Source organism: Opisthorchis viverrini (assembly GCF_000715545.1).
Source record: "Opisthorchis viverrini unplaced genomic scaffold opera_v5_28, whole genome shotgun sequence".
Taxonomy (NCBI): domain Eukaryota; kingdom Metazoa; phylum Platyhelminthes; class Trematoda; order Opisthorchiida; family Opisthorchiidae; genus Opisthorchis; species Opisthorchis viverrini.
In genome coordinates this window covers 1,936,169-1,957,949 of record NW_008751684.1, presented here as the reverse complement: position 1 = coordinate 1,957,949, position 21,781 = coordinate 1,936,169, and the positions used below count along the sequence as shown (strand labels likewise).

The window sequence follows — 21,781 nt, the reverse complement described above, 5'->3', positions numbered from 1 at the left end:
TATATATATATATATATATATATATATATATATATACATGAAACAAAATACAGCAATTCAGGTTCAGCCACCCACAGATCGAAAATAGGTACAGTCACTCAGCAACGTGACAATTAGCTGTGCTCCATTCTTACAAACACTTACTCACAGACTGTTGAAAATCTTTACTGCTAATAGTGCTATATACATGCCTGGATAAGAAAAGTGAGGATCTATCACTTGGGTCATTGGTTGATCGGTGGAAGCGCATTTATAAGAGGTCTTTTTTAAACAAATTTTGTGTGCAATTAAAGTGGGTAGTTATGACAGTCTAAGATTTGATTCATATTGTCCTCTCTCACCACATCACAATTATCAATAAGTCGAAAATATGGAAATATACTGTGATACCTCGAATATCGTGCCAACTGAATCATGAGGCGGCCTGTGCGCAGCACTTTCAGTTGTAGAATATCATAAACGAGAGATTCAGTTGAGTCTTTCGTGAAAACCAAATAGATTTGCAAATGAGTGGTGTATTTCTCGGGAACAGTGCAATTTGGGTTCAAGTAGATCATAAGGTTGACGGAAACTCGGGGACTGCGCCTACCTTGTGAGTAGTTTCCTTTATGAAAAGTCAAAAATATCTTGGCAACTATCGGAGGACCATCATTCCATAATTTTTGAGGGAGACTGTTCGATATTTTCATCATAACACAACCTGATGATGAATGATAACATATCTTGCACTTAAAGAATAAGGACTTTCAGTTCGCTTGATGTGAACAACTCTGTTGATTCATTCGTACCTGTCTGAACCATTTTATGGGTAGCTTTTAAGTGATCCGCAATTAACACACTTTCCAGTGGTTCCCTTCCTTCGTTTCTTCCAAGCAGACCACCTGAGTCACAAAGTCGAGCGGATGTGAAAATCACCAAAGAACCCAAGGCTAATGCGTCGGAACTTGGACGGAATGATCAGGAGTTGTCTGAGAAAACCGATTCAAACCCTATATCTACGCAAAGCCTGAGTAAGACAGAAGAGAGTCCCCATTCACCCGTGGTCATGATGGCCACCTCGAGTACAGCTCCGAGGACGAATATGCCCGTCATGCCGGTAGAATTCAGTAATATCAGCTCAGCAAGCGAAACGATTCGAGTCGGGAAGCAAACGCTCGGTAAGCAGGAAGAAGTGAAAATTATGTGTTTGGGGCCCATTGATGGCTTCCAGCTGGAGCCGAAATCGTCGGGTTTGTATAGATCGGAGGAGATTGACTCTCCAATCTCGCCTATTTGGATCGCCATTTGTAGCGGAGATTTATCGGTTTCTATCTACGACCTCAAAGTGAGTGGCTTCTGAATGTGAACTGTCCGCAATTTTCGAGATTTTGAGTTCCTCATGGATTTTTTTGGTTTAATGATTTACATTTAAATGTGAACTGTCCGCAATTTTCGAGATTTTGAGTTCCTCATGGAATGATATGGTTTAATGAGTTCACATTTAGCGATACCTTCTACTTGGTCAGCCAGAAGCCCTGATGAAACTTGGGAGTACTTGATCTTAAACTTTGCCCAGTGATAAGTACAAGAAATGAGTTCTCCTATGAAAATGCTCATTTGTCCTAGAGAGTTCATGTCGGCCTTTCAAAACAGCCGTAGTCACATTTGGGACCCTCTAGAGTAAAGACACGATAATGGATCTTTTGTTAGCGGTCTGCCACGAGAGATGTAATTAGGTCTCCAAAATGTAGGTGGCACGGATCAGTTATTAGTCGCCATAGATAATCTAAGTCTGTCCAGCTTCGTCAGCAGCGGACTTCAAAATACACTTTGTGAATTTAGGCATTTGATTGATTCATTTTGCGGATGCCGATTCACCACAAGTGCAGCAAAGCTAAACTCCTGAACTTCTGACTCAAAGAAGCTTCCCCGCTCGCTTGGTTCAAGATATGAGAGAATGACAGTCAGTTATTTCGAGAGGTTTGTGTTGCCATATTTTGCGGTGTGATTAGTGATTAGTCCTTCGCGATAGAGTGGCTTCCTTGAACATGTGCACAGCCATATAGACTCTTCGAAACATGCACGTGGTCACTACCCTCCGAAAGTGTTTTGATTTCTTCCTCTTAATTACATGAACATAATGTTATGCCAAAGATCCCTGAGAATGCACGTTTTGTTTGCTGTGATCTACCAATCATAATTCATCAAAGCTCCCAAAAACCACAAGCCACGATCCACTGACTCCGGGTAGGAACTCGAACTTCAACTGTGTATTTCACCAGAGCGCGAAATTCATTTGAAGCAAAACTGACCCTAAATGGTTTGCTTTGCCATCGGTCCAGCTAGCTACCTTTTTCGGAAACGGTTCCCTAATCCCAGCTGATATTAGGCACTTTGACATCATTGGCTGCACGCTTGGTGCTCCATTATTCAACAGACCCTCCCCCCAACAGCCCCAAATAGTACCAATTATAACACCAACACTGACTACACTTTCTCTTCCACCGTTCCCCACAGCAATTCGGCCGTTTCCAACTTTTCAGGACCAACGAGTGAAGCATTTTCCCAGCACTCTGCAAATAATTTTACTTCAACTTTAGGTGGAGGATCTCGTAAATTTCTCACATGCATCCTTACTTGACAAAAATTAAAACGATTGAGTTTTGTGGTCTACTGCTAACAGTATATTATCGAGTTTGTATCTCATATCTGCATATCACATGAAGTAGTACATACCGGCATTGTAGTTTTTTCCTCAACCACCATTGTGAAAACTGATGTTTCACTCGATTTCTTTTTCATTTTTACCGTTTAGCGACAGTTTCGGACAGCGTTCATTTTTACCTTACACTTATTTGACTTAGATCTTCCACTTTGAAGGCGACTCGTTTCGGAGGAATATATGCATTTGTTAACTGAAATCAGAATCCAAACTGATGCTGTTGCATAGTTTTCTGTTGTAACCCATATGAAAATTGTGAAATCTACTCATACAGTTTTGAGTCGTTTGTCTAAACCATGATATGAAACCAAGGTGAATGTTGAACTGCTTAATCCAATGGCTGATAACCACCAACACCGTGAAGGTAACAGACGGAACTGGTGATTCACAAGTGCAGATTTTTAAGGTCTCTACGGCATCACTTGGCTTGGATTAGTAGTGTACTCAGTTTACTGAATTCCACAGGACACATACATCACTTACACCTTTCAAAATAAAGTACATGGGTAAGAGGATAAAGGTACTCAATCTGATCTCCCTATCAAGAGACAAGATGCCCCCATTAACAGAGGACTTGGTTTTCTCAGGTTGAAAGCTGTTCTGTTTAGCAGTTCCAATTCCTCATAAGACCTACGGCGTCCAATCTTCGGCTGTTAAGCACATGATGTCTTTTACTCACTGGTAACGTACATCCTACCCATCTGTTTGGTTCTTTTCCGATGTGTGCTGGATGTATTTATGCCTACAGTAGCTGTCAATCTGAACTAATCCTATTTCCGTATTCACTTCATGTTGTTCGCTCAACTGAATCCTGGGCACTTTACATTTGACGAAGACAAAGTCATACGTACATATTGTTCTTTGCGGGATCCCTGGTATGAGGACCACCTCTTAGTCCCAATCGGATCGGTCCTTCCTATGATGAAGTTTCTTACCTGAAAAATGAACTATTATCGATTAAATGCAACGCATAACTGTCCAGTAGATCATTGAGCTATTCTTAGAGTGTAGTTTTGCTGGGGGCTTTTGCAATTCTAACAAAGATGTGCTGGAACCTTAAAGAGCTCAGCCACCCAGCATTTTCATCGTGTTTGGAACTTATCAGGAGGGTGTAGAGCATCCTGATGGGCCCACTTGGACTGATCCAATAATCTTGTGTCATCTCAATTTGTCACGAAATAGTCTGTAGAAACAGGGTACCATTTCATTGGCTTTACAGCATTAACCCCACTTGGATGGTCATGCAACAGAAAAGGGTGAATGCTGAGCACCTATCAAAGTTAAGCAGCAATTATTACTGATATTGAAGTCTCTTCATCTTAATCCGCAACGTCTTTTCCCAAGCCTGAGATGTACGTTCTTACGTTTATTCAAGAACCAAATCGATGCAGTTCTACTGACTGCCACAAACAACAGTTCCGAATGCAGAATCTGGCGACTGCAGCATTTTGAATTTCTTCCATTAGTTCTTATTATTTGAACAGTATCTCAGAGATCTTCCAATTTGTACCACATTGAGCTACTATGTTTATTTTGAAGAGCTTTGCTGTTCATAGATTAGAAAATCACAGGATGATTTAATAAAAATGTCACAGCTGCACTACAGTCAAGAAATCTGCTTTCAACAGCCCCCTGAATCCGCCTTTACGTCTCCTAGTTTGCTTTAATGCACCATTTGCACTTCGTCAATCACTGCACTGGCGAAGGTTAGAAACTAGTTGGAGTCGTCCCTTTAAGGCAACCAACTCAGGGACTACCGTGGACAAACATCCCGTAGTAGATAACCTTTGGGAACATTATCAGAATAATTTGGTGAACTTTCACTCTGTTTTGTCCGAATCAGTTTTTCACGCCATGAAGACCGAGAAAGATATGTTCATGACTTGAATATCTTGAATATCGTACCAAATAAAACTTGAGGCAAACTTCTTGCGGTGCTTTCATTTAAGGAGCTTCATAAAGGGGCATTTGGATGAAATTAATTGAAAACCAAATCATCGTGCAAATGAGTGCATTTCGCGAATTTTGTACAATTTTGGCTCAAGTAGAACCCAAAGTTGATGGGAATTCGGGGACTTCGCCTACCCGATTTACCAACTAGGCTAAGGTAAGATCGCCCTGTTCAGTTGGTCTGACTACTTGTGAGTGACTGACTCTCACCAGTTGCTCAATCCATCCTTTCTCCCAGGAATATATAGGACCTTCCACCTAAGCAGCTAGAGTACAAGACAATACTAATATCTTTCGTATTACCAGTTTTCACCGCACGAGTCTGGATGTAGACGAGGACAGACTATTTATCCCCCTTTTCTCTTTCTACTTCAAATCAAAACGTTTGCATAACGAAACCCACTTTTGTAAAACAGAAAAGCAACAATGCCAGCACTATCATCAATGCCAGCTTTGATGGCTGTTTGCGTTAGTTTTAATCGTTACATACATGTCTTTATGAGCAATGAAATCTAATCGTTGTGGACTATTATTATTCTGTCCCATCTTGCACATAGACACGTTGCCAGCTGCTCAATTGTCGAGATCATGAGCAATTTTCGCGGACGCCAGTCGTTGCTCTTCTGTCTTTTGTGGCTACGAGCAACATAAACAAGACCTCCACAGATAGGTCACTGACGAACAACTCCAAAGCAGTTTCCGGTTTGCTTTGTGTAGTTCAAGTTGATGGCCATATGACACTTTATAATATAGCGGTAAGTTTGTCAAAGTGAGTATCTGGCTGATGTGATGCACTCGTTAAGCATAACTTTACATCGTGGTGCACATTTATAGTGAACTGACTAGTCAGTGTTTCAAATACTATATCGGTTTTATCACTTGGTTGCTTTGTAAGCGAGAAAGAAACGCATGAGAAAACAGTAAGAAATTGTACTCTCTTCTCAGGCCCATATGGTTGAAAATTAGCATCGCTTTTCGGTAGAGAAATAATTGCAACACGACTTTGAACCCAAACACCGCGTGACGGCAATACTTAGGGGACAAACAAATGTCCGGTTGCGAAGCTGTCGGAAACTTCAAAACCCGCCAGAAGTACAGTATTATCAACGATGGTTCACTTGGACTCAGTCCAAAAAGTTTATTTAGGAATTATCTCTTATTAACTTAGCCATTTCTCCCAAATCGTTCTCTCGCCTTTCTGGTTCTACTATCTTAATATATCAAAAAACAAGTTACTTACGCCCTCATCTGCTCGGCAAAGTGCATTTCTTCGGTCCAGTTTGTCAGTGGCGCAACAAATGACACGCACAACCAGTCAGCTGATTTAGGCGCGAAACTCGATCCCATCGTCTTCCGTTTTGTTGTTGATTGCATATTATCAATTGCGCGCCGAAAATGTCTCCTCGTATGGTGGTGAAACGTTTCCCAACCTTGTCGAACAGATCAACAGCCACCTGATCAACCACCAATAAATTCACCCAAACCACCAACATTTCAACATATTACCAAAAATATCGGGCATTCCACGCTCAAAACAGCTCACTCATTGGAGAACTTTGCCTACCACCGAGCCTCCACACCATAACATCTCCAATTCCTTCATGAATGCCTGCGGAAATGTGTACTGCCACGTATCGTAACCTGTCAACCGCCAATAAACCATCCACATGCTTCGATAACAGCCAGATAGAATGTTCGATGGATGGTCAGACTCATGATAACAGACGCTCACGACCGCATTAGAAGATACGAAAGAATAGCCAGTGAGCACTGGGAGGCCTGCTTTGGGACAATAGGATCAGACATCGTGAGGCAACTCAGCATGGCATCAGGACGCAGAGCTAACTCCACTTCTAAAAACAAGAAAGGTTATCTAGAAAGCAAATTATCTAGGATGGTTAGGAAGCAGGAGTACAAAGCGATCGCAACGAAGCCTGTTTAAGGAATCTATCAAGAAGCTGACGAAAATGTTCTCATCAGAGGCTTTACTTCAACGTCCAATACGTGACAAACCTAGAGTAGTGAACCAGCCTAGAATCGACGATGAATTCTGTCGGACTCGAAGAGAACGCTCACCAACAAATTTGTCAAACCAGCATTCCGGCCGTTACACCCAATAAGCCAGTTGATGTGTTTTTCAGCAAAGAAAAAAAGTAATGAGTAAGTTGAAGAAGGATGAAAACATGGTGATTCTACCAGCATACAAGGGCGCCTAAAAGTAATCATGGACAAACCGGATTACATCAATAAAGCGAAGGCCTTACTCAGAAACGCAACTATTTATCACCGCTTACAACGTGACCAAACAAACAAAATCAAATAGAATTGAAGAAACTCCGAGACCTGCACAAGATTACGAAACAGGAATATTAGAGGATGCAATATCGTGATTCTGTCGGTCCCCGCTTCTACGAACTTCCAAAGGTAAATAAAGAAACAACGCCCCTCCGACCAACTGTATCATTTTCAGAAATAGCGACTTAGTCTTTCGAAGTACTATGACAAATTGAATTTGAGGACAACGGAAAACTGATATTTTGCGCATCCTCATCACTAGATTGCTGAACTTACACCTACATAAAGACGACGCATGTGGACCAAATTTTAAGTCAACACAGCAACCATCCGAATGATTACGAACAAAGCTGCATTCGGACACTTTTCAAGCGGACCAAGACACAGTACAGCACCACAGAATCTATAAATAAGGAAGAAAAACTCTTATAGAAATTGTATCAAAGAAATGCATACAAAAGGAATTTTATCTGCAGATCATTCAAGAAGCCAAGGACGACTAATATAACAGCACAGAATGGAGGCAAATGAGTCACGCCCTCATACACAAAGAACATTGCTAAAATGACGGCATGGTTCTTACGAACACAATACGATGGTCGCTTACGAACCTGAGAACACTTTGCGGAGGACACTATCGAAACCAAAAGGATAAGTTGATCCAATGGTGACGGACAATGTAACATACAGGATCCAATGCAAGCACTACGACAAACGAGATACAGGACAAGTGGGGAGGAAACTCTCCACAAAAAACATGAACACAAGCTCGCTGCCAAAAGACAATCAGTTTGCTCTCAGCAAGAAGGACACGCGGTTGACTGGGGTAGCGTCCGCATACTGGCTCAAGAAAGAGCGAAGCAAAACGTAAATTTATGGATGTATGGTACTCCACCGAAGAAGCTATCGACAAATTTATCAAAATGGATCCTATTTGTCAACCATCAAGAGCAATAAATTGCCAGGACCCTGGAGCCTCGAGCTGCAAAAGTAATCAGACGAGGAACTCATAATAGAAAAAGGAAAGCTTGATCCAAACGGACACGTCAGTTTGATTGGCGGAGGCACATAGCCAGTAAACCAAACTACCGAATTAACTGGCGGACGCCAGGACACCGGTTGTTACAATGGGGAAAATAGGGCGATGCAACTAATCAATCAATCTCAGTGAGATTATATAGAGCACAACTGATGCAAATCGAGAAGGGGACAATAAAAACCAGGGAAGAAACTACCAAAAATCGAAGGCACTGAGATAACTAGTCGACTCAGAGGAAAGTAGATCACCACGCAATGAAGATCACAAACAGACTAATAAATTCACGAAGAACGCAGTCACCTAGCTAACCAACAGTAACAAGTACTCTTCAAATGCATTAAAAACGCACGCAAGCAGAGGATGTACGCATAAACTGCGAACAGATGTTGTCTCCTGGTATGGCGACGAAACGTTTACAATTCACCTCCCAAGCTCGGTGAGCAGACCAACAGCCATTTGATCAACAACTAACTTACAAATTTAGACAGTTTCGAGCATGGATATCATTTCTTATGACTGGTATTTAATTGACTTATGGCTGGTCCCAGTAATAGGCAGCTACTCACATTTATACTGCATTGGACCTATTTCCATATATGATTGGTGCATGTGACAATAATCCCCGAAACTGACTGTTGCCTGTAGCCGGAAATGCGAGGATATGAGAAAAAGTTTGACTCCTACTAGACAAGAATATCAAGGCTCACAATATCGGGATGTACTGTCACGATACAAGAGCTTCCGCAGGCTGTCTCATTCGGTGGTCCTCTTTGGGGAGGGACCGTTGCATTTGATAGATGTGCCTCTTAGTCATGCCACTGAAATCCCCCCGGTCACTCGTATTTCCCCTATTGTGCATACATGTCTCAAACAGTTTTGACAGTAGATAAAAACTTCATGCTTCAGAAATGTTGATGAAGAATACTGACCGAATGATATCGAGCTTTTGGGAAACGGAGCAATGGTTGATTTGCGTGCAAACCAACGGATTGATAACAGTTTTATTATTGCAATCAAACATGGTAATTTTCTAGCCTGTCACGGCAAGCTTGTAAAAAAACTCACCCATATTGTTCCACTGTTCCACAGAGCCGTCGGGTATCCGGTCGCCTGGCCAGCAATCAAAAAATTGCACAAGCAATGCTTCTCCCTCATACAAAAATACTTCACAACTGTCTTGCACAAAATATTCTCCTGATCGGCTGTAACGGAGCTATTTTCTGTTGTCAGTGGAGGTTCAGTGTCTACACAACAGACCACACAAACGTCCGACATCCACACTGGGAAGGTGAACTCCATGATCTGGGCGCCAATATATACCACCATGTGAGTATGGTTGAACGATATTTAGCTCGTCATCGTTCTGCCTATTGACTAGTACTGCACTCTCAAAGTTTTACACTTATCGACACTTCTGGGTACATCTCAGCCAAACTGTTTACAACTCCAAAAATACTTATATGCAGATGTTTATGTATGTATGTATATATTTATCCATTTCTTACTTGCGGCAGCTCTTGTCATTTCCCTTGTGAGCAGTCCTGATCGACCTGTGGTCCCACTTTCCGTTCTTTACATGCTTGGATATTACGGTGCGAGCGTAAGACTCGAGAGTGCCCTTACGGTTTCGATGCTTACTTTTGTTTACTTGTGAAAGCGGTTAAGGACTAGTGGGATCCTGTTTTGTTATTGCGCCACTGAAGGTGCAATCGAGATGTGCAGTTCAAAGACACATATGTAACTGAATGTCTGGACAGTCTGAAAATGCATCATCCAGGATGCTGAAAACAACGGTCCTAGCTCACGCCAGCTGTTGTGGCCTGATACACCTACATACGTCTTTGAGGATTGGTGGTGAACAAATGCCCCGTGCATTGCTTCTAGGGCGTGAAACACTAGCCTGAATCCTGAAGGGTTTAGACAAATAACCGCCGAACAATCACTAAGTCCACAGTTTCATGGTGCCATAAAGAGGATACGTTCTGTTGTTAATCATGGGTATGTGTAACGTTCACGTAAAACCTCTTCCAACTTGGACTGACTTCGACAAGTATGCACATTTGCAAGCCAATTTGGTTTTCATGGAAGACTCAACTGAATCTCTCGTTTTGCTATTCTTCAAAGGAATGTGCTGCACAAAGACCGCCCTATGTTCCAGTTGGTCTGCTATTCGAGATATCGCAGTACATTTTCATAAGGGAAAATACTCACAAAGATGCTGAAACTCTCCGACAGCCAACGACCAGTTTCACCCTTTTTGAGGCTCATCAGCTTGCTTAGCTCCAAAGTTGACCTCTTTGGTATAGTAACCATAGTGAGTAGACTTAATTAAGAACAATCCACCCACTCATCTCAGCGTCGACCTAGAGATTGCGTTACCTATCTTGGCTAGGAATCATCGGATCGGAGTCAACGGTGAGTACTTTAATCCTGATCGATACGTAGCGGTGGCAAATTCGACGCCTGTTATCAAATTTCCTTGACTAAGCAGGTCGTTTGTATTTTATCATTTAGCTGAGATACCAGTTGAAAGATTAAAAATTTGAGTTTTCTGTCGAAAACTCCTGAGGTTTCATGAGATGCATGTTGTCCTACAGTATATCTGGACTTCAATTCAATGGGGTTAGCCTAGTTTTGTATAGGGATAGTCTAAGTTTATACAATGGGTAAACATGGGTAATATGTTTACGACGTATCTCTTAGAGAGGCGTATGTCCAGGTTAGCTTGATTCACCACAAAATGATTAAGGTACACAATATACTAGGCATATGATAAAGAAACATTGCAGAGACGCAAACCTACAATATGCGCCTCATTAGTCCTGAGTAACCCAAAAAGCAACACATGGGCACTGTTTCTTGGTGCAAGTTTATTTCGACGATAATTCTGCTTGTAATCTCGGCCGCTTTAGATTGGTAGATGCAAGTTCGGTATGGACTCCCCACTCTAATTACAACCCCATGTATTTTTTTTCCTAACGTATACTGATCCAAGTCTCTGCTTATCTGTTCCCATGCCTATCAGCTCACTGAAGACAAGCGGGTACTTCCATTTATCTGCTGCATCTGTCCACACCAAACAAAATCATCTAATGGGAGGCCCATCTCTGAATCTGGGGAAAGCCCAACTAACACCAGCTCCTCAAAACGTCTGCAGCCCACCAACTTTTGTCTTGTTGCAGCAACTTTACTGAAACATGAAGACCCTGAAGCAGTAAATTTGAGGATATGCTCCTGGGAGCCCAGAGGACAGAAGCTAGCAGCCTGCGATAAAGTGACTAAAATACTCAACTTGAACATCGCTTGCGAATTGGTCGGGATCACCTATGCGGAAATCGCTGGCTCCTCAAGTATCTGCGTCTGTTTAACAACTCAGGTTTACTGGTTCAATCTGAAGGTAAATTTACCGCATTATATAGTTACCTTTTTGAGAGCACCTATGAAATAAGAAAATGAAAATGTTTCAATAGAAACTTCAAGGAGCAAGCCAGTTGTGATATATCTTGCAACGTCTCTGCAGGAAACAAATGTATTCCTCTCAAACCATGGATAAGGTATCCCATAAGATGCCATCCCGATCAACACTACACGAGCATTCTGAAAATGTCAAAGTAAACTTATGTTACCGGATTATCCATCCTTATTGTTGGGCCGGTCACATAAACCCTGGCAAGCCCGAACTCACTGGCATTAGGGTTCGTATATTAGACGTTCCTGCCAAACTTTTATATTTCTAGATGGTTTTCAATATATTCGCAGCATTCTAGGATAACGTAACTTCATCTCTCGCTCGGTGGAATTTCTCATGTCGTTTACACTTTGCAGTCTCCAAATTTTATCATCCTCTTTCGTCTTGAAAATGTATACTTTGCATGGCTGCTTTATGTAAGTTTAATGAATCAGCTGCGAAGTTTGTTAAGTGTGTTCTGTGACGTCGTTGTGAGCAGCATGGTTGTCTGCTTGCAGTTTTTACGGGTTGTTCTCCGCAACTTACTTGAGCTTAGTTCAGGTCGCTGTAAATTATATAATCAAGTGCACATTGAGTAGCCCGGGCCAGCCCTTTCGCATAGGTTATCATCACAGAAACAAAAGAGTAATCTGCAAAAGTCACCCGCTGGTATGAATGTAAGTAACCATCTCTTCTAACACTCAAGGGCATATATCAAAATCTAAGACAAATTAACGAGCTTACTGTCTCATATAAAACCGTAAGCAAATAAGAGGTGTAATGTGCTCACTGAGTTCTGTTTGCTGTGTGTTGCTTATTTGGTGCTTAGTAAAACATTAAACTCCTTTGTCTCATCTCCATAATGACTAATGTGTTAGCATTCCATCCATATAATTTTCATCCAACTTCATTGTTTATATTTCCGTTACTACGTTCCATCTCGCTACTCGCCTGGATTTTGTGAAAGTCGCTTGACCTCATGTCTACTTTGAAACTGCCGCTCTGTGCTCAACCCGCCAGTCTGCTTGCACCCGTGTGGCCACAAACGTTTTCGGGCTGTGCTACGCAATCACCCCAAAGTGAACGTCTGTGGACCGCTGCGAGCACAGGAAGACTTCTTGAGATTTCCGCATTCGAAAGTCAGAGGCGTCGCGACGCACAGGGACGCAACTGTTTGATCATGCTCTATGCAGTCCCTTCAGATTCAAAAATAACCACCGTAACGTCCACACTGAACGAAAAAGAAATTGTGAGTTTAATTTGAAGTTAGCAACCGCATGTTTAGCAGAGCCATGTGAGCAACTTCAAAGTGGTGAAGAAATGTAAATCACTTGTCAGCCACTGAATCTGAGTGGGTTTCAAATGCACCGTAATCCACAAATTGGAGGGGCGAATGTTCGGCCTCTCCTACAGTATAGGCTCTCTTCGGGAGATAATACGACGGTATTCCTTTTAAATAGCACTCTGTTGGGGAGGATTCTCCACAGGAGAAACCCCATTGTTTCCAGCTGAATTATCTATTCCTGATAAGACCATCTCCCATCACTACGGACATCCCATGCTTTTGTTTCCGAAAAAGTTATTTTGTAATCCAGTAAAGAACATTATTCCAAACACTATTCACAAAATAGAGCAAAAGCCCTTTTTTCGATTACGGTACTGCAGTTCTTTTGAACAACTTAGCTTAAAGGCACAAACCAACGAAGACCTGGCAGTTTTCTGTTAAAGTGTGGGCTCAAAAGTCGCAACATTCTGTCACCAGTAGATAAATGTCGAGCCTCAGCTTACTTTCTTGACCACACTTCTTTGGCGTGGTCCGTCGTATGCTAACTGCTGATCGTAGCATCTTCACATGTCATTGTCTGTCATCGGCGAACAATCTACTAAGTGTTGATCGAAACAGAACATAAGTAACTGAACCTTCGTGTTTGGTAGCCTATTGTTGCAGCCCAGGTTGACCACTGTATGACAACAGAGACTCAGGACGCTGTTTCATGAAAGGTGATTATAGTTTGTGTTGAATACGACGTTGAAAACGTAATCGTCCAATATAGAAACAGACGCCGGTGGAGAAGCCATTTTTTAGTAAACTGTAAGATAATTTTAAAAGTTTTCCCTTTAGGAGGGAGCAAGTTTTCAGCTTGCATTTCTTTATTTTGTGTTTTCAGGTCCTTGTTGGAACTGACAAAGGTGAAATCCACGTGATCCATTTTCCAAAAAACTACCATGTCTGCAAGGTATGTATGTGCTGTTGGAGTGATGCCTAAGAACGTATTTACGTTTGTTTCCAGTTTATTGGAAATATATTATTTAATTTCTTCCCGTTCGCAATAATGCTCTTCTAAAAGGACTATACGCAGTCCAATTCCCGAGGAAGTAGTTACGCCATATTTGTAGATTTTCTCGTTAGAAACTCCATTTGCATATGAATGCTCGACATTTGCGTTGCTGTGGTATATCAGGGTATTTTCCGGGTTCAGTGTGACCACCAGCATAGAAAAGCTGAGATATGTTGGATGGGCTTCGAAAGAGACAATGCGCCCTCCGTGGATGAGTTAGTCAAATCTCCTAGGCTAGACCACGTACTCCGCAGGACATAAAACCACATTCTTCGTGGCGTCCGTTTGTTCCCACGATTTTCTTAATGGAACTGTTCCAAAGGTGGACAGGCTATGTTTATCTTGACCAGCGAACTCAGCCAAACTGACGTCTAGTCTGTCACGTCGGGTCACACACAAGGGACATATCTCAAGTATATGGTCGCAAAGGCTAAGAGAGAAGTATTCAGCATAATTTAGCGAGTGTGGCGTACATGGGAATTCGACATTGGCTACCTGTCATGGCACAACTATTTCAAGTGACTGATGGGAAGACCTGAGTTTGTCAGTGCAAGCAGTGCTGTGGCTGTGTTCAGCAGAGAATGTATATGTGAGGGGAAATGAGTTGGGCCATAGAAAATACGACAAGCGAACAAAGCGTTTTTGCCAACAAAGGCTGGAGTCGCGATGCAGTATGGCGACAGTTTCAGCCACTGCAATTGTGCAGCGCTGTACTGATCTGGATTGATTATCAGGCACCTTGTAAACAATACGGAAGTTTTGGCTGCTGTGCGCCATGTTTGCGCGATGTTGTACGCTGGTTATCGTCTTCCTAGTTACAGAATCTAGCCCAGGTGGATTGTGTTCCTTCATTCTTTGGAGAGTTGCCTAGTTCTGCGTCCCATGTATTCCGCTGAACACCAGCAAGAGAACGAGTAGACTAACATATTCTGGGCGTGGATAGACACTCTAACTTTGAAACTAAAGCAACACAGACGAATGTTTGTTAAGCAGATTTGCAGTGTTGCGGCCGGGAAAACTTTCTCCAACCTGATAAAGAGTCTTCTGTTCAGTAGGTTGACCGGTATATCTGTAAACGGGAGGATGATGTGGCGGTGACGCTGGTAGTTTCTCTATGCTTTGTAACAAAATTATCGGGAAACCCGCTGTCTCTGAGAATGAGAATGAGAGTTAGGAATTCTTGTTCCAATGCATCATCAGATATTATTTTTCTCGCTGTGTTAGTTAGGCTGTGAATCTGCTTTAGTGGCACGAAGCTGTTAAAGTTGATGTGCTCCTCAGACCATGTACGCTCTTGATACACCGATCGTTTCAGTGTACCATTGTGACGTCGTTCGAGGCCGCATCCAGAATATAGAAGTTACCGGTTTTTCCTTCCTAGGTTAACTGAATGGTGGTGTGGGCCTTATTGAACTTTTGTTGGAGCGACTCAGTCCCGGTTTTATCGCTTAAAACTGTGAAACTTTCCCCCACGTGTCGGCAGTCGTATTTTGCCTTCCGTATGCTAGCTTTAAGGAATTATTCTTAAGTTTTCCCAAGAAAATGTCGGCTAGCATCGGGCCTAGTGTTAAGCCATGTACGCCATGCCCAGTAAATTACGTTAAATGCTGCTCTCTTGGCTTTTGCAATTGTGACTTAAAGTGACCTTGCCGAAAATATATCCGTCAACCCATTTTTGTTATTATCCTGGAAACGAACTTTCGGAATCTCAATTATATACTGAATAGCATCGCATCAGAACAGTCGGTTGTGCTGCACGGTTCTCTGAAAAATCCAGCATTCTCACTTTTACCGCTGGCATTCCTTAAGCGGGATTTACACTAACCTATTTTTTTCAGTCCCAGTTCGCTTGCTATATGAAATTGTTGTAGGTAAAAACATCATACTCCCTTATGTGGTTCGTATCCTTTGAATGAGATGTTATTCAAACTTCGTTGTTTACATTTTTCAGCCAGAACTTGATTGTACGACCAAATATAGTCCCCCAAGGTCTGATCCTCGGCATACGCTAAGTGCTTCATTCAACTAACTTTATTCTTAGCTAGGCCTTATACGCAGCGGTGGTGAGTCGGTTCAACCTCCCCCGTGATAAAACCCTTAGCTACGTTATGTAGCTGTCTTATCCCAAAGACAATGTCTACCTTAGAAACTATCACACATCCTTATTTGAACAGGAAACTGTAAGATTTTGCGCACACCGCTTGTGTAGCTGTAGGGCTCGTTAGCGGGTTGGGCACCTGTACGCAATGCTAATCTCGCAAAGCACCATTTATGCACGCTGGCAACCATTTTTTACACGGTGATGTCGGGATATGTTTTATTCCACACGTGATCGTACGGGTCGTTTTCACACGCCGAGGCTTGTCACTTCATTTTTTGCAAAGGAAATGGCTGACAATTACTATTCATTAGTTCCTAAGTGGCAATGAATCTCCTTTTAAGTCATCCATATTCAGTGAAGTTCGGACGAAAAGTAGAAGGCTCTGGTTTTGTTGTAAACCGCCTATTCAGCGGATAACATCGAGGATTAATGATTCTCCAGATATACTACAACAGCAAATAACTTGGTTTGAGAGAACGGACGTAAAGCTCAGCTCTGAGGAAAGGAATCTTAATTGGACTATGTGATCAAAGCCACTTGTGCTCAAAATTGTCAAAAACTCCCCAGCACCACCTTGATGCTTAAAGATTCCGGAACAACCATTTATTCTGGTCTCACTACACTTGACACACGTGTGTGGTCTCCGCCCCATAGAACTTCTTAGGTATAAAGGGGGATCCTGCTTCGTTTGTCTTAATAAAGCCTTATTAAATAGTAAACGGTTTTCTACCAACAGCCTGTTGCACCTACCAAGGTAATCAGAAAAGTTGTCTGCTCCAATTGATTCAGCAGTACACTCATTATTTTAGTGCGAGCAATGGTTCAAAAGCGAACATGCGTTAGTCTGAGGGATATGAGCCATTTGAAGCCGTTTCGGGTATCCTGGATCATCTGTCAATTGCATCATGTGACTATTCAGAGAGGTAAATGACTGGATAAACTCAGAACTTGGCACGAATGTATTCACTAACAATGTATATGGGTGTGGTTGAGCCGCGTAGACAACCAACTTATTCTAGATGTTAGTGAACTTAACCGTTTAGCCTTGGTTTTTTTTCAAACTGGAGACAATATGAATGGTACCAGCGCGCAATAACATTTGAAACAATAGTTGAAGAATTACTCACGTGCTTGCCAAGCAGTGGTTCCAGCTGACACGGTTTCGTTCACCGATGATGTGGGGAGGTGGGGTAGATGGCTGCGCATTGCAGGCGGTAATGCACTATTACAGGGTTTTTAGTGAACCTTTAATTTGGAAGACTGGGAGGGGAGCTATGCATTGAAGGCAATAGCTTAGATACACGAGTGCAACTGAGGGTAGGATCCGACCATATCTGAAAATGCTTCTAACTATTGATGTGTCCCGTCTCGGGGCCTCCTTCCCGGGAGACAGCAATGACCAGCACAGTTGAGTTTCCTGGTAAAGACTTTCATACTTCACAACAAAGTCATTGTTCGACCTCCCCTAGCCGGTGTGTAAGGGTGTCTTGCCAAAATGACTGACGTTTGGTAGTGCTATTGTGTTAGTCTATGTCCGTCTCAAGCTAAGTCTCTGCTATCAGAGGCAATGAAAAGCTTTCTCATTCACTGACGAATAGAGTGAAATGAACATGCACGAAGTTAGGGTATCAGAGTTCAACCATATATTTGTCACTGTATTCTGCCATGCCTTTCCCGATAAACTTCCATTAGTGGAGGACAAAACTGAGTTTTCCATGTTCAATTGACGACATACTTTCTTTTATGCAGATGCCCAACTGCCCAGTCGGTCTTCCTACTGCAGACGATCTAGTGCATCATGTGGTTTGTGACCACTATCTGGCGAAGCCAAGCTGTTTCGATAGAACTGGATTTCAGTGTGAATGGCCGGAATGTGACTTCATCCCCTTATCTTTGGACGGCCCAAAAAGTGCTGAGGTAAAGTTCCGGCAGTCACTTTTCATGCACCAAATTCCAGGTCACTCTGACGAGTAGTATTTGGTCCCTGTAAATAGACAACAAAGCTTAGAGTTTCTCTTTCGGCTTCCCAGCAGATTTACCATCACCCTTATTGTCAGGCGTGCAGATGATACGTCTTCTGTACTGCGTAATGCCAACGATTTTCCAGTTTTACTCCTTTAGCTCATTAAATAAACCTGTTGCGAGAAGTGCTCAACATGATTGTGCAACTGGATCTCTCCAGAAAATAACAAGGGCTCTTTAAAAATATTTCAAGCAGCATCACCGGAAAATTTACAAAACTCCATAACCCAAGCGAAAGCCTGACTATTCAGTAAGAGTGAGAAAAAAAGAAGAGAGACAAGGCGGGGTAACGAAGATAAAACGAAATTAATTGCGTGCTGTCATCTGTCGTGCATATTCACTTCCCAAGTAATCTTGTTCTGATCAAAGAGGCAAGTCCATATCCGATTCCCAGCGCGTATTGTACCCAATCTTACTATCTACACGTAGATTGCATGCGGTTGGAGTGGAATAATTATTGACAGAACAGATATGAGACTATACGAACACGTCTCATGACATTTGCCTCGTTATTTGAGTCAGGTGACCTAGTTGATCGACCGACGGCCACCAAGCTGAAACAAGAAAACTTGCCGCATCGACCACCAAACATTTTCTATTCACTGGACACAGTTAATCCCATTTAGAGTCCTTAGTTTGGCTGCACACCGCCAACCGGAAATAGTCGGCTTTCGGTAAAGCCATAGCCGTTGATCAATGCTGGTCCAGCTTATGTGTATGGAGACAAGCTATCCGCTTGCCTTGAACTTAAGAATCAAACCTAATTAACCAACGGTATGGTTGACTCCGTTTCACTGTTTTATTGTTATTTTTCCTACGCATGTTGTAGAACCGCTGATTTTTAGCACTAAAGCTGAGAAGATAACGGAAAAATACTGAAACTCCAGGGATTTTGTCCTCTAGCTGTGCTGTACCGATTCTCCATTTTGTTTTCTTTTAGTGTGAGGCAACATATACTGAGACCAGATCACGGTATCAAGTTGCTTTTCTGACACAGATTAGCCCTTGTAGTTAATACCTTAACAGTTATACAAAAGAAAAAACGTCAGCAAAATTCAAAGCAGATAGGGTCAAATGTACGGAAAGCCTCTTTCACAGGTCGATATTGTTAATAAGAGTAGGTGTCCGTCACAGAAACATGCTTTCCGGTCCAGGGTATACTATGTTCACCAACCACATTTGTTGCTTCCTCTGTTGTAATTTTCTGTGCTGAAGCACTGTCACCGGAATTGCAGTTCAAGCCCCATCTTCATGTAATATCTACAAACAATGTCGGTATCTTGGTGACGAAAATGGGGTGCCACGATTGTCCGGAAATCAATGTTGATAAAGTTGGCACTCAAGAATCAGCTTCGAATTTCAAGGCTTCTACTCCCGAGGATTTTGGTTGCTAAAACCTTGAACGGTTAATCAAGAATCCGACTGCAGATACTGCCTCACAGAGTAGCAAGAATTGCTGTCCTCAATCAAACGTAAAAGCCAGCGGGCAAAAATCGATGCACTAGTGCACAAAACCTATTTCTTTAAGGTATTTTGGACGTATGCTACAGTTAGCAGACTAGGTTCTATCAAAGACGGGTTAGTTTCCATCATAAACTTATTCTAGTGGGGGTTTTGATTTTTGCAAGCAGTGATATATTGCAGTGCAAAATGAAGGTTTCTTTCGAACCGAGAGTTGTCAATCTCCGTGTATTTCTGTTTGGACTCCACGTATGACAGGCGGTTTTACGTAATAGATACTAATTTCTAACACACTGACCCTTCTCGGCCGTATGGGTAACGAACCATACTCAGCTGCTTTACCCTGAAGCTGTAATTATAAATGACAACTCGTTAGACCCACAAACAGTCGTTGTGAGATTAATCTTCATCCGTCAATCTTTATAAACCAATGACCGGACACAGACCCTAACCACTACACAGCAATTGCGTGGACTTTACTGCTGACGATGACGAACCAACCTCTTAATTCTATGTGAACAACATCGTAGGTCAGATAGATACCTAACCTGCTGCTAATCCATCTGCTTGTGGGTTTTCTACTGAAAGTTGTGGGCGCAACAGATATCTGTCAACTGCCGGTCAAAATTACATATCCATTTACACTGGTAAAGACTTATTTCCACAGGTTATTCTCACGAGGCCTCTCGAGAACATCAGTTGTGATCGTAGCCCGCTAAGTATTCGTCTTTTCTGTTTCAGGACCTAGTCTCTCACGCGCGCGAACACGTCGCCAACTTGTAAATTGAAAAAGTCTGCTGTTTGTTGCACCAGAAGAGGCTTAACATGATCTGTGGAGTATTTATGGGCAATATACACAACACTTATACTGTAGATACTAATGACTTATCTTCCTGATTAACATTTCCAACTGTGATCCTAATTCAACGTACCTACTTCCAACAGTGTATTGAACAACCTGATTTTTTCTAACCGTTTCGATAGACAATACACCAGTTGTTCTACCAATTTGTGTCAGTTCTTGTTCGAATAACAGTATCGAGACTGTTGAAAGGATGCCGCGTCTCCAGCATTCAACACCCACTGTTTCGATGGCGGTTTCTGAATCCCACAAATCTTTATATCGTAAACTCCGGCAGTTTTTCAACATACACAGTGAAGTCAAAACATGGTGCAAGCCGTTTATTTCAACTACTTCACCTAGGAAAAACTTCTGCTAGAAAGCATCTTATTGAAAAAAACTAGATTCATTTTCGACCAACTGAATCATAAACATGAAACTGTTCAAGGAAGCAGTCTATAGAGTTTCTCCATAAGAAAACCTTTTACTCGAAGTATACCATATGTCAAAGCTGACTCGTCCAACCATTCCCGATCTACACATGAAGCATTTAATAGAAACAGCTAAATACACCTAACATCTGATAACTGGTCGTTCCAAGACCCGGATCGCATGGCTCAAAATCCGTGACAGGAGGTTTCCTGGTGTTATGCTCGGTAAACTTGTAAGCTGATCCTTCTAATGGCTGGTCACTCGTAGATTTCTGGAACAATGACCAGAATTCGGTTGAAATCATTCCAGAGATTTTGCCCACATATGCACGTTATTGCAATTCACCTGTTGACACATTACTCTCATAAAGGCTGAACAACTACCAGAAGGCCCAGGCCTAGATGGCATCATTCGAAAAGTAGTGGTTAGATGATAGCCGCAGACCTTGAGACCAAGAGCTCTATGCCTTGTTGCTTATATATTTTTAGCCCCAGTCGTTATTGAAGCGCAAATTTGCCACCTGGCAGAATGAAAGCAGAGAATCGGCTGGTACAACACGACAAATCCGTTGGGCAATAAAGCGGCCAACATGCAGGAATTTGATTAGCACTCAGGTTTTCCCGTTTTCCTTGTGGACTTATTTTTGCTCGAACTTTATAACCAAAGATATATAAAGAGGGAAACGGAAAACGAGAGTCAAGACTAGATGTAACACACTACTCATAAGGCCAATGAAAACTCCTCGACAGTCCACGATTGGTTTCACCTGTCATAAATGAGAAATTCACCCGGATTCAGTCGAGTCTCCTGTAGAAACCAAATTCGTGCGCAAAGGAGAATACTTGTTTAGGAGTAACACCAGCTGAGTGAAAGTTATCCGGTAGAACCTAATACTTTGTAACCATGCATGATCATCAGTGCCTCGGAATCATTACCTGAAATGCTAGAAAAGTTCGAGTGGCAATGTGAGGTAGGCCAGGTGGTTTAAGATTGTTGAACTACTCACGCTCCATAGACTACTCCGCTCAGGACATGTACTGTGCATCCTTCTTCCAGGCCTCTTTCGTTCAGCCCCGAACTAAGTGTAATCGATCGAGAAGTGGATGGTCTATGGCCAGACAACGAAGTACGGAAACACTAACCGATTAGGGC

The 21,781-nt window shown here is 42.3% G+C and overlaps 1 protein-coding gene across 1 annotated transcript in view; it reads left to right on the top strand.

Annotated features, from left to right (window-relative positions):
• Positions 1-20,366, top strand: part of T265_02352 (hypothetical protein) — a gene marked incomplete at both ends in the record, with an annotated part of 65,038 nt that extends 44,672 nt beyond the window's left edge. Inside the window, 8 exons of the mRNA XM_009166566.1 lie at positions 847-1,324; positions 5,209-5,406; positions 9,075-9,311; positions 11,011-11,382; positions 12,401-12,682; positions 13,602-13,670; positions 17,623-17,790; positions 20,098-20,366. Of these exons, the coding sequence (XP_009164830.1) occupies positions 847-1,324; positions 5,209-5,406; positions 9,075-9,311; positions 11,011-11,382; positions 12,401-12,682; positions 13,602-13,670; positions 17,623-17,790; positions 20,098-20,139 (1,846 nt within the window). The remainder of the gene's footprint in view (positions 1-846; positions 1,325-5,208; positions 5,407-9,074; positions 9,312-11,010; positions 11,383-12,400; positions 12,683-13,601; positions 13,671-17,622; positions 17,791-20,097) is intronic.
• Positions 20,367-21,781: the final 1,415 nt, after the last annotated feature.